Below are 12,827 nucleotides of genomic sequence, written 5' to 3'. Positions count from 1 at the left end.
TCGGTCCTCTCTTGATGTGGACAGGTCCTACCCTGCGCCTCAGGACACTGGGGAGTAAAGGCCTCTTAGTGTACAGCTTGCGATGCCCCAGGCTCTGGGTTCCAGGATGAAACTTCCCCCCTCTTACGCCCCCTGAGCCTGACTTGGTGGGTTCTCAGGAGCCTGGACCAGGGTCAGATGCTCCTTGACTATTTGCTTCTCTGACATAATGTCTGGAACAAATTTCCCAAAGTCGTTTCTCAGCCCTTCACCTTGTCCAGAATAGCAATCTGGAAAAGAGATGTTCATGTGCTAATCCCTGAAACCTGTGAATGTTACCTTGCCCAACAAAAAGGACTTTTTGGATGTGGTTGGGTTGAGGATCTTGAGATGGGGAGTATGTTGAGCTGAAATGTGCCCCCCCCCAAATTCGTATGTTGAAGCCCTAACCCCCAATATCTCAGTCTGTATTTGGAGACACAGCCTTTAAAGATGTGATTAAGTTCAAATGAAGCCATTAGGGTGGACCTAATCCAAGCCAATCAGTGTCCTTGTAAGAAAATTGGACACGGAGAGACATCAAGAATGTGCACACACACAGGAAAGGCCATGTAAAGACATGGTGAGAAGGGGGCAATCTGTGAGCCAAAGAGAGGCTTCCAGAGAAATCAAATCTGTTGCCACCTTACTCTTGAACATCTAGCCTCTAGAACTGTCAGAAAATTAATTTGTGTTTAAGCGCCACCCCACCCACCCCCCCCCGTCCCCGTCTGTGTAGCCCTAGCAAACTAATAGGGAGATCATCCTGGATTGGGGGAGTGGGGGTATGTCATCAATAAGGTCCTTCTAGAAGGAGGCAAGAGGATCAGAGATGTGACAACAAGCAGAGAACAGACGGAGTCTGTCTTAACATTGTCTTGCTGATTTTTGTCCCCAATCAACGATCTGCCAGTGTCACTGGCTGCCCCTCTTCCTTTCTTCTCCCTTGCCCTGCATCTGAGAGAGGGCTGGACACCTACCTTTCGAGGATCCTATTCTTTTCCTGTGCCTTAGTTTCTCCTGCCTGGTTGAGTTGGAAGTTATGTCAGGCAATCCCATTTTCCCCAGTCTTGGCAGGGACCTTGGTGTTTCTGACTCACAGGAGTTGAAGTCATAAAGGAAGAGACAAAAGCAGATAAAGGGTCAAAAAGGCAGAAAAGGATTCTGGGTATTGGAAGCATCTAGGAAACCCTGGCAAGAGGCTCTGATGGCTCCAGAGCATGAGACTGGATGGGGCACCTGGGTAGTTTGGTTGGTTAAGCATCCAGCTCGGGTCATGATCTCACAGTTTCATGAGATCAAGCCCCATGTTGGGCTCTGCACTGGCAGTGCACAACCTGCTTGGGACTCTCATTCTCTCTCTCTCCCTCGTCTTTTTCTGCCCCTCTCCCATTCGTGCTGCCTCTGTTGCTCTCAGAATAAATAAATGAAACTTAATAAAAAAAAAAAAAAAAGGACTGAAACTGGATGTCTACAGCAGGTGGGATTAGGCAGCATTTGTTTGTTTCTTTGTTAAGTACATCAGCCTAGGGAAGGGACCCTATTTTAGAGCTAAAGGGGACCTTAAAAAAGTCTACTTCCCCAATTCCCTCATTTTAGAAGTAGAAATAGAAGCTCAGAAAAGTTCAATGACTTGCTCAAGGTTACACAGGTTTTTCTTCTGGTGCAGCACCAGGACTAGAACCCTCACTGGGTCCCTTCACTGCCCCAGGTCCCCTGAGGATGGGAGGAGGAACTGGAGGAATGAAGTGGGAAGAAAGGGGCTTGTTTCTTACATTTCTTAGTTTAATTTCAAAAATTTATTTTATTCAATTTGGAAAATGAATACAAATCCCTGGGTAGTTGGGGAGAGAGGCTGGGCAGGAAGAAGAGGGAGTAGGAGTTGAAACAAAGCATGGGCATCACAGTGGCTGTCTCATGTACACATCCACATCTCTGCCCCAGGAGGTGGGTAAAAGTTGAGCAGGGAGCTCAGGTCCGAAGGAACACCATGGTGAGGAGGCCTGGAGGAGGAGGACAGAAGAGCAAGACCGAATGAGCAGCCTTGGGGCTCTGTTAGCCTTCCTCATGGCCCCCATGCCCCTAGCCACTACTGTGCTCACCCAAGATGTAGGCCGCCACCAACTTCTGTCCCAGGGAGACGTGCAGGATTTGGGGCAGCTGGCTGCCAAGTTCGTCCTGGAGCGGGAGCAGCAGGAAGGCCACGGAGACTATGCCCGTCAGCAAGAAGAGGAGGAAGGAGCTGGTGGCCAGTTGTGGATGGGGGTCTGGGAAACAAGCCTGGCTCATCAGAAGCTCCAGCCTCCCTCCTGCCCAGCCCACCGTCCTCCAGGATGAAAGTTGGAGATGGGAGGTGTGTCTATTTCTTATTGCCTTCCAGGGGGCATACTGCAAGTGTCGTCTCCTCCCTGGAGCCTCTGTCCCCACAGTTACAAGAAACCTTCTATCCTCTGGTCCCTCAGCATATTTTTCTCTTCACCCTGCCTTCATTACTGACTCCTGTGGACAAGATTGTCAGGCAAGGAACTCTGTCTCCCATATGCAGCCCACGACTTGGTACAGCATAGTGCTTCAGTATGGGTTTCATATTGAACTGAACTAAGCTGGCACATGATAGGAAGTACTGAAGTTAGAGCCAAGGGAGAACTTTTCCCTCTAAGTAGAGGCCAGAAACCAGGGAAAGCTACAGAAGTCTGTGTTTTGCCTAACCTGATATGAAATCTCAACTCCTAGGAATGCTTCTGCCAAAAAGCAAAAGACTGAACCAGAAGACTCCTTCCACTCCAACTGGGTGCATCTCCAGGGTAACGCTCAAGAACTCAAGAATTCCCATCCCCCAACTCACTCTCGGGGAAGTGTCTGGCCGTGGGTGGTGCTGTCCAGGAAGGAGGCCCTGGGTGGGGCGTTGGGTCAGGCTGTCCCTGAAGCTCAAGAGGGTAGGCTGGGGCCCTCAGAATCGAGGTGATGTCCTTGCGCCCCACCACTCGACCCTCAGCTCCCTCCTCAGACAGCTCAATGCGGAAGCGGTCCTGGACGTCATAGTGGCTGGGAATGGGGGCCACGTGGCGAATCACACTGGTCCCAAAATAGGAGAGAGGCCCATTGTGAGGAAGTGAATGACAGGCAGTGATCCAAGTGGATCCAGGCCCACTTCCCAGGAGCTTTTCCCTTAGGGATGCTGACAGAGGTGGGGGAAAAGGTTGAAGAGACCCAGGTCTGAGCCCTAGGGCATGGGCGCGGTAATTCAGACAAAGGTAGCTGCAACCCCTGGCTCCCACGAGTCCCCTCAACCATCCCAACTCACATGTCAATGCAGGATTGAGGTTTCACGTATCCTTCTGCGTCAAACACCGTATATTTGGCAGGTGCTGTGCACAGGACTGAGGGATAAATGCACACACAGACCGACCATTGCTTCAGAGACCCTACACAAGCTTGCCCAGGGAGGGACACTAGAGTCCCTCTTGCCTTCTACCCCAGAGCACAGGACCTGATTCTTCCAGTCTGCCAAAGTTGGATATCTGACCCTGCTCATCACACTCCTCCAGCCCCACACAGTCCCCTGGTGTCCTGCCCCCAGACCCAGATCCCTAGCATGAGGTGCCCATCCATTCACCTCGGAAGCGAAGCGCAGCTCCCGTGGGGTTATAGAGGGTCAGCAGCTGCCGGGCTCCACTCCGCTGGTCCGCCCTGAATACTAGGTCCGGGGGAAAGACGAGGACCGGGACAAGTCCCGAGGGAGGAGGGGCGCCCCGGGACCCCCGCGCAGGAGCCCCCGGGCCCACCAGCTCCTGGTCCTGGGGCGCCCCACGGCGCATGCAGGCTGTGTACGGTGGGACATCCGAAGGCAGAGCCCAGGGGACAGGGCCTGGAGTCTAGAGCTGTTGAGCGAGAGAGGAGAAAGGGGTCGGAATGAGGTCGAGGGACAGGGCCTGGTCTGATGCTGCCGCCGCCGCGTCGGAAACCCGCTAGATGAGGCTCCTCCAGACCAGGCCCAGTCCCCCCAAACCCTTCCCCTCTCCAGCTCGGCCCGGGTCCCTTTAGGCCCCGCCCCAGGCCCCACCTCATGGTCACGCCCACCCCATAAACCCTGCCCCTAGCTGCTCCCAACCCGGGCCTCGTCTCCTGGCCCGGCTCCCGAGCTCCAAAAGCTCCACCCGCCCCGCCGCAGGCTCCGCCCCTTCCGGGCGTCCGTGCTCTCCGGCCAGACCTCGCCTGCCGCACCGCCCCCTCTGGAGCCGCCCTTTCTCTAGCTCTCCGGAGACCTTTATATAAGTGCCTCCGAACCCTCCCTGAGCTCGGCTCGCAGCTCTTTCGTGCCTCAGCCTCCAAACAGCCTCTCGGGTTGTAAGGCTTACCCTCTGGTCACCGCACCTGCCAATCAACTTGTGGCCGGACTGAGGCTGCCATCTTCCCAAGAGACCATTTCTACACTTCCGCCGTACGGCCCCTGTCATTGGCTAGGGCGACCTCGTTTCCGCCGTAAGCATACGCCGATTGGTGCACTTAAAGACGTGATTGGTTTGATCCCAGTGACGTAAGACTTGACGGGCGACTCCGGCTCGAATGATGGAACTCAGAGGTACCGGATGGGGACCTCGGCTGATTGGAGCTCGGGCTTTGTTCCTCCCTCCCCAATGAGACCTCCAAATCACTAGAATCAGCATCCCACAGGGAAGCCCTCTTTCTTTACTTTAGTCCTAGGCTCTCCTACAAGCCTCTGCAGCAATCATAGCCGTTTTCCATAGTACTGGTTGGGAGGTTGCTTCCAGTTGGACTCGGACTGAGACAGGGAAACTGAAGGAACCCCAGGGAAAAAAGCCGTGTTTTTCCTTTGCTTCTTTTCTGGCTTCTATTCTTGCTAGGACCCCGCATTCCCACTCCACTCAACACATGCCTCGTAATGCAAAAACACATGTTCTCCTTGTAAGGGACAAAGAGATAATATCATCTTTGGAGTCTTCCAGCACAATAGGCGATATCTAAGGAATGACCCGGCAGGCCATCAAGTGCCTATTCCAGACCACTGGCACTAGATATCTCCACGCCAAGACCCCAGGCCTCAGGGAACGAGTGGCTTAAGAAGGACCCTATCCTTGTTCTGACCAGTTCCTGGATGCCTGAGAAGGCATGTGCACAGAGTACAATCGCCAGTGAAAACCCCAGACCCCAAGAAAAGAGGAGACTCATGGTCTTTTCCAAGTCTTCCAGACACCCAGTCCTTCTCTCTCTCTCTGTCTTCAATAAACTGCTTTCACCTACTGCTGGCTCCTGTTTGATTTCCTTTCTGCGGGAAGCCAAGGACCCTTTTGGCTGGTCCTGCAGGACCCCCGCTGGGTCTGCAGACCCAGCCTGCCAGCATCAGGATGTCAGCCCACGGCTCCTCTCCTGAGTTTCCCTTTCCTTATGGGACTCAGAAGTCACTCACATATGCACAAGGAAGTAGGGTTTGCCAACCCTGCCACTTGCATCATCCCACTGAATCTTGTGAACTCCTTTCACAAACCAAATGGCCTCAGCAAGGTGAAGAATCTCACCCCAGGCCACATAATTGGTTAGCAGTAGAGCAAAAACAAAGTTCATTTTATCCCAAAGCCATCCCTGAGCACCCCATCAAATGGAGAACCCCTTTATACTTTTAGGCTGTTTTTCTCATAGCATAGTTTCACTTGCCACCATGCTTATTCTTATTCTTATTTTTTTAAGTTTATTTATTTTTGAGAAAGAGAGCAAATGGGGTGGGGGCAGAGATAGACTCCCAAGCAGACTCTGAACCCACAAACTGTGAGATCATGACCTGAGCCAAAATCAAGTCAGATGCTGACTGAGCCACCGAGGTGCCCCAACACCATGTTTATTTTATTGTGTATTTCCGCTCCAGTAGAATGTGCTCTCCTCCCCACAAGAGCAGAGACTTTGTTTTGTTTTCTGGTTCATTCCACGGTGCTTGCCATTTGGAATGAACAAATGAATAAGTGACTAGGATGAACTTTGAGCTGAGATCTGATTGAAGTTAGGAAATGAGCCATGAGAAATCAGTGGAGAGAATTCTGGATAGAGGGGATGGCAAAGGCAAAACCCCCAACCAGAAGGGTACTAGAACTGGTCACGGAGTCACCAAGACTGGAAAAGTACTTGCAAAGGAGACAATAGACAGAGATGAGATGGGGGGGGGGGGGGTGGTGCTGGATGCAGATCACCTAGAGCCTCAGAGTCTACAGTAGGATTTTGGCTTTTATTTTGAGACTAATGGGAAATTATGGGAGGTTTTCTTTATCTCTCTTTTGATAGCTTTACTGAGATATCTTAGACATATAAAAATTGTATACATTTAAGATATACTTGATATTTGGATTTACATACACAATGTGAAAAGACCACAATCAAGCTAATTAACATGTCCATCCTCTCTACATAGTTACCACTACGTGTATATGTGTGTGTGTGTGTGTGTGTGTGTGTGTTTACAATATGGGAGAGTTTGGGGACGCCTGGGTGGGGCCGTCGGTTAAAGCGCCGACTCTTGATGTGGCTCTGGTCATGATCTCACGGTCGTGAACTGAAACGCCGCATCGGGCCGGGCTGTGTGCTGACAGCGCAGAGCCTGCTTGCTTGGGATTCTGGCTCTCCTCTCTGCCCCTTCCCTGCTTGTGGTCCCTTTTCTCCCTCTCAAAATAAATAACTTAAAAAATATATATGGGAGAGTTTTGAGCAAAGGGGTGACAAGGTCTTACATTCTTGAAAGATTGTTCTGTTACAGTAAACCTGTGTCGCGTTTAACAAATGAATGATTTCTCCTAGATGGGCCCCCAAACCATAGAAATGGAGATGTGACCCCTACCTCAGTCAAGAAACATTTATTTGGATAACAAAGGAGTCCCTAGGGCTAGGGGCTGGGAAGCTGGCCTGGGTTTCAGGCCTGGGACCCAGCAGCCCGGACAGGTTGGGAGGGGCACTTCCTCTTGCTGAGGTTGGTGAGGATCTGGTCCTGGTTGGACCGGTAGAGAACTACGAAGCTCTCTGGAGGAAGGGTAGGACCTCTGTTCTCTTCCACCTGGCCCATCATCAGATAACTGACTCCTGGGGGAGGGGAGGGAGGGATTGAGAGTGTGTTATTGAGACCTTGTAGATATACCTCCTCATCAGAGTCCTTCAGATTCTATCATTTTCATGAGGCAAAGTCCTCCTCCCCATTCACCCACATCTGTTACCTTTCTTCATGGGGGGGCACTGCTTGCAGGGCACATAAAACTTCAGGGGAGTGTCGGTGAGTGGAGAAGGCAGGTCCAGGCCACCGGTTTTGTAAGCACCAATGAGACTGACAGTGACAGTGAGGCCCTCCCCTGGGCCCCGAACCATGGACTTCACTGTTGCGGTCACCACTGTGGGAGAGTGGGGGTGAGCGGTGAGGAGAGAGGAGGCCAGCTCGGGGCTGGAACCAGGAGGAGGGATTTGAGGGCCGGAGGGAGGTGAGAGCTGCTGGACGAGCAAAGCTGGGAGATGGGGCTTCTTACCCAGGTTGCTGGTACAGAAGTTGCTCTGCAAGGTGCCTGTCCGGCGGCACTGCTTTGGGCAAGGGACACTGGGCACATCTAGGAGGGAGGGGGACGCGGTTTGTGGAGGGCGACCTACGCAGCGGGTAGGAAGTGCCACTTTCCCCATAACGGCCTCATTGATTAGGACCCATTCCGAGCTCTTTCCAGCTTTGGGCCCCAGCGCCCAGTACCAGTTCAGAGGAGGCACCAGTGAGTGATGTATGAGTGAATGAATGAGTTCAGAAAGGAGACCTTTGAAACGGCTGCCTTCAGTCTGCGTCCCCTTCCTCCCCCTTCCCAGACTCACCGGGGCCCCCCGGAGTTGCCTGGGCCTCAGACGAGGCTTTTGGTTTCTCCTCAGATGGGAGTCCGGGCTTGGGGCCCGGGCTGAGGATCGGGGTACCCGACCGGGCATCCTCCCCGGCGTTCTGGGCCTGCTCTTCTTTGGCGGCACCCCGCGGCAGGGTCTTGTAGGAGGCGGAGAAGCCATCGGCCGTGACACTGAGGTCAGAGACGAACTGGACGAGGAGCTCGTTTCCTTCGGAGGAGATGGGACTGCGGATGGCGGGGCAGCGGGGGATGCGTCAGGCGGGCCTTGTGACCTCTGCCCGGGGTTGACTGTACCAGCTTCCTTGCTTCGCAGGACCTACTCGCCTCTGCATCCGCGGACCCGTTTTGCCTGGCTTCCTACTAGCTCCGCCCACCAGTGTGGGGGCTCCCGGGTTCAGATCCCGCCTCTTCAGCTAAGCCCGGCCCCTCCCAACCGCCTCGAGGTTCCCACCACTGTTTCCCCTGGGGAATTGGAGACTCCCCGGCCCACCGTCCACCCAGGTCCCGCCCCCTCACCCCGGGGCGGTGTCGCCGCAGAACTTCCCCAGCCTCTTGGCGTCGTCGCTCACGGCTCCGTTGAATACGCTGACCGAGTCGTAGCGGCAGTAGGTGTCGGGCTCCAGGTCAAACTTCCCGAAGGTCAGCGAGATTACCTGGCGGCAGGACCCAGGGCGGCTTGAGGGCGCGGAAGCCCTGCACCTCTCTCCTCCTCCACTCCGCGTCGTCGCCTCCGGAAGCCCAGAAGCTCGCCACAGCTTCCTCTTTCCACTCCCGCGTCCCCTGGAGATCTCCCCTCCCCCCGCTAAAGCATTCACCACCACTCGGAGGATCACACACTCGGGAACCTTTCAGTGGCGTCTGTTGCCGTCGTCGGCAAGGTCTAGTCCTGGCTCATTCTCAAGGAACAGACCCAGCATCCACCTCCACCGCCTCCACACACACACACACACACACACACACACACACACACACACCGTTTATATATCAGCATCGTGTACCTCACTCTCGTAAGACCGTCACAGGTGTAATTTTACATTTTTTTTGAGTGCAAGCAGTTCTGGGTCTGTTTTTGCTCCCCACCAGCGCGAGCTCACTGGTCGGGACATAGCAGATGGTCAATTAATCTCTGCTGGCTGCATGCTGAAGGACGCCGCCTGGGTCCCCGAGGGCAGCCGGGGCTGGGGATCGGTACCTGGTCCGGGGGAGCGATGATGTGCCAGGAACAGCTGATGCCCGGGGGATAATCAGACTCGGGCCAGTTGGGCGTGGTCAGGGTTCCCTGGGCCTTCTCCAGCCGCCCCCCGCAAAATTGGTGCTCTGGGGAGGGGAGAAAGGAGTGGGGGTGGGAGGCGGTGGAGACCCTCGGTCAGCTCGAGGAGAGCTCTAGGCTGGAAGCCGGTGCTGGAAGCTCGGAAGTCTGGGTCTCAGCGGGAGGGGATGAGAAGAGGGGTAGGAAAGAGGGGGTTGGTTAGCAGAGAGGGGGCTTGGAGGACCAGCGCTCAGGGGAGTCTTGGAGCCGGGCGCCCAGTCAGGCGGTGGAAGGGGGAGGAGGACTTGGCTGGACACGCTCCCTTCTCGCCCCTCCCCCTGACCCGCGGCCACCTCGCTCCTCTTCCCCTGGGAGATCCCATCTCCCCCGCCCGGCGGAAAAGTCCCCTTTGCAGGCTGGGGAGTCCTCACTCTGTGAGGGCGCCCTCAAATTGGGGCACAGCCCCAGAGGCCTCTTTGGCGAGGCCCCTGCCTTAAACATTTTAAGGGAGGCTTCTGCCGCCAGGAGGGGGTGATGGGACCGCAATCGGGAGCCCTGGGCTGGGTGTAGGGAGCTCCGGGTCGGGGGAACCTAGTCCCCCAGCCCGGGGGTGCCCCCTCGCGCCCGTCTGAGGGAGCCCGATTGCGGACGGGGGCGGGCAGTTACTCACCGTCCCAGTAACCCCAGGCCGCCCATTCCACCCGCGGGTCGGTGACCCATTTCCGCCTCGCGCCTGGGGGGGGGCCTGGAAGAGGGGATGGGTGGGTGCGGGAGGGGCGAGAGAAGATGGGGAGGAGGGACTGAAGGGGCAGTTAGTGAGGAAAAAGGGTAAGGGAGGTAATGGGGGCCCTAGGCTCTCGGGCGCAGGGTTTGTCTTGGGTGGGGGGCGGGGTAGGTTAAGGCTGGGGGTGGGGCCTGCGCCGGGGGCGGAGCCAGGAGAGGGGGAAGGCGAAGGTGAGGGAAGTCTCACCAGTGCCCGAGGTGGCCCGCCCGCTGTACCAGAGCAGGAAGCCTCGTCCTCCTGTGCCCTCGTCTGCAGTCATCCTCAGGGTCACCTGGTTGCCGGGGGCGACTAAGGGCGCTGGCCGGAAGGTCCCGCAGAAACGTCCAAGCCGCTGGCCGGAGGTTCCAGACCCGGCAAAGACTTCCAGAGCATCGTAACGGCAGGCAGGGTGCAGCTCGAAGTCGAAGACTCGGAAGGAAAGGGACACAGTCTGGCCCTCAGGGACCTGACGACGAGGACAGGGGAGAGGACCTGCAAAGTCAGGCCACACACAACCGAGGCAAAGGATACTTCCCTTTCCCCAAGCATTTCATATGGACACTGGGCCTGCACAGGAAGGGACGCCATCGGGGAGCAGAGCAGAGGGCCTGGGCTCTGCAGGAGCTCATTGCCCAGGGGACAAGCCCTGGGGTCTGTGGAGAGATTCGAGGGCCAGAAATAAAACTGGGAGTAGAAGAGCAGGCCTAGAGTTAAGGTGTGAGGACACTTTGCCACATGTTACTGTGGGCTCTGCTGCCATCAGTGAAGAGGGGAGGGGGCCTGGACTTCCCTGGGCGCAGTGGTGCAGGGAGGAGGGCGGCAGGGGCTGGGTGGACCCGGGTTATCTTAGCAGTCAGGCCTCAGAGACTTCAACAAGGGGGTAGCGATGAGAGGGTCTTTCTCACCGTTATTGTCCAGATGCATTCCTTATTAGGGGGGTAGAGGTTGGGGAAACCCTCACTTGCCACGTAACCGGACTCCCCAGTCACATCCCCTCCGCACAGGAACACAGGTCTGGAGAACAGAAGAGGGGGCAGCCATGAGTGGAGGAGAGCTTGGGAAGGATAGGGTAATGAGGGTGAGGGGCCAGAGAGGGAAGCCAGGGGGATGAGGGAGAAAGGGGGTCTGGGGCAGCTTCAGCCAGCCAGGCTGGGGTTGAGAGGATCTGGAACATGTGGCTGTCTCCACAACACCCCCCAATCCCCACCCCCACCCCAACAGGAATTCCCGGAATCCTCCTCGGGCTGTTCCTCACTCTCCCCCCTCGCGCCCTGCCTGGCAGTCGGGGACAGGAGCCGCCTAACTACTTCCAGATGTGGACACAGCCACGAGGCCATGGGGGGGGAGGGGGCGGGGAGATGAGAAGCAGCAGTGATGGCCCTCATATTGAACCTGGAGACCAGGGTCCCCAGCTCCCAACCTTTGCCCTGCTCCTGTTCCTGCTAACTACTTGAGTATCTGATTCCCAAGTCTCCCACTCGCTTCCCCCACCATCTCTAATTCCCTCCTGGAATCCAGATGTCCAGATACCAGGCAAGTTGAAGGTCTTGGAGCTCTCAGGTTCCATGGGGGGGGCCAAGGGTCTGGGAGGATGGGGAAACTTAGAGGGCAGGGGACAAAGGGTGGAGGAATGGTGGCTAGTGGTGCCCCGCTGGAGACAGTGGTCTTGGAGCAGGGAGGGAGAACTTGGGGCCTGGGGGAGGGTGGGGGCTGCGAGAAATCTGGGGGGGTGGTGTGTTAGTGAAAGGATCCACAGGATCCACAGGCAAAACCCCCAAGAATCAGGGCTTTTGAAGCTCACTCAAGCTATCTGGAAGGTGCCAAGAGACCTACCTGGTGTAGTTGGGGGTCTGGCCCTGGGCGAAAGGCAGCAGGGCCCAGGCAGTGAGGAGGGGCCCCAAGAGGGAGGCAGTGGCAGCAGGCAGCATGGCTGGGGGGAGAGGCGCTGGGGTCCTCGAGACCGAGGCAGCAGCTGAGTTTAGCAGCGGCAGCAGCAGCAGCAGGGATAATCAGTGCCAGATGAGGCAGCCTCGGGTGTGTGGGCGTGGGGACTGGCCAGCGGGGCGGGCGGTGGGGAAGGCGGGACAGGGAGAGTGCAGTCGGGACAGTGGTGAGTCCAGGGGCCTCTCTAGGTCTAGGACACATAAATATTGACCTAAGTAGGGGGTGGAGCAATGAAGGGCAGAGGGAGCATCAACCCTCAGCTGTAATGCAGGCATCAAGTAATGTCATCTGGAAGCCTGCTGTGTCCAGTACCCAAGCATCCTGTGAACACAGCCTCTGGTCCTTCCTCATGATCCTCCCCATGCCCGCCTCCTCAGCACCCGTAGAAAGTCCTTCCCTAGACCCCCAACAACTAGTCACTCACCCCCTTCCTGACCACCCCTGCTCCAGCTGATTTTCCGCTTCAAATTTCTACTGTCTTCTTTGCATCCCTGGACCAGACTAGGCCAAGGAGAAAATTCTTTCTGCCCGCCCATTTTCCCTCCCAAATATTTGGAGATCCAGGAGTGGGTTAGATGTGGATAAAGGGAGCATCCCTCTTAGTGAGGAGGAGGATGGAAGAGAAGGTGAGGGAAGGAAGGTTAAACAGAGGAGGGGAGGAGGTGGCTGACTTCACAGGGACCGAGGTCAGAAGCAGGTGGCCCCCTCAGGATGGGAGTAAGTCTGACAGACAGAGGATCCATAAGGGGACCGAGAAGCATATGTTGACTGCATTGTTCCAGAAGGTGGGGCTTGGACTTCAAGTCAAGAAGCCTGGACCACTCTTGGGAGTGGGAGGGGAAAGAGAGCTCTAAGATTCAGGTGGTCAGTTCAGCAGCACCTGAATGCTTGAGCCACTTCTGCTCTCTCTGCCTCCTCGTCCATCCCCCTGCCTTCCATCCCCCTCCTGATTGGGGGGCATTGGGGCCCCCATCCCCTGCCCTATTTT

At 56.1% G+C, this 12,827-nt stretch overlaps 2 protein-coding genes across 6 annotated transcripts; both read right to left on the bottom strand.

Annotated features, from left to right (window-relative positions):
• Positions 1–1,838: 1,838 nt before the first annotated feature.
• Positions 1,839–4,450, bottom strand: MOSPD3 (motile sperm domain containing 3). Of its 4 annotated transcripts, none has more exons than XM_007073920.3 (6): positions 4,377–4,450; positions 3,635–3,899; positions 3,323–3,398; positions 2,864–3,093; positions 2,121–2,285; positions 1,839–2,021 (listed from the first exon to the last, which is right to left on the bottom strand). In XM_007073920.3, the coding sequence occupies exons 2-6, from the start codon at positions 3,834–3,836 to the stop codon at positions 1,990–1,992; spliced, it is 705 nt and encodes a 234-aa protein (XP_007073982.2). In that variant the 5' UTR covers positions 3,837–3,899; positions 4,377–4,450; the 3' UTR covers positions 1,839–1,989. The 4 variants fall into 4 exon arrangements, with proteins under 4 accessions (XP_007073982.2, XP_007073983.2, XP_015393752.2 ...); XM_007073921.3 differs by having other exon boundaries at positions 4,393–4,414; XM_015538266.2 differs by lacking the exon at positions 4,377–4,450 and adding an exon at positions 4,284–4,328.
• A 2,410-nt stretch (positions 4,451–6,860) lies between these two features.
• On the bottom strand, positions 6,861–12,756 carry PCOLCE (procollagen C-endopeptidase enhancer). Of its 2 annotated transcripts, XM_042972388.1 has the most exons (10): positions 11,729–12,756; positions 10,801–10,909; positions 10,103–10,361; positions 9,803–9,877; positions 9,076–9,200; positions 8,400–8,536; positions 7,861–8,108; positions 7,533–7,610; positions 7,230–7,400; positions 6,861–7,098 (listed from the first exon to the last, which is right to left on the bottom strand). In XM_042972388.1, exons 1-10 carry the CDS (start codon positions 11,821–11,823, stop codon positions 6,932–6,934), a joined length of 1,464 nt encoding a protein of 487 aa, XP_042828322.1. In that variant the 5' UTR covers positions 11,824–12,756; the 3' UTR covers positions 6,861–6,931. The 2 variants fall into 2 exon arrangements, with proteins under 2 accessions (XP_042828322.1, XP_007073993.3); XM_007073931.3 differs by lacking the exon at positions 9,803–9,877 and having other exon boundaries at positions 11,729–11,945.
• Between the last annotated feature and the right edge of the window lie 71 nt (positions 12,757–12,827).

The sequence above is a fragment of the Panthera tigris genome, chromosome E3, assembly GCF_018350195.1.
Source record: "Panthera tigris isolate Pti1 chromosome E3, P.tigris_Pti1_mat1.1, whole genome shotgun sequence".
Lineage (NCBI taxonomy): Eukaryota > Metazoa > Chordata > Mammalia > Carnivora > Felidae > Panthera > Panthera tigris.
Note: the sequence above shows the minus strand (reverse complement) of the source record. Positions and strands in the feature narration are given on the sequence as shown.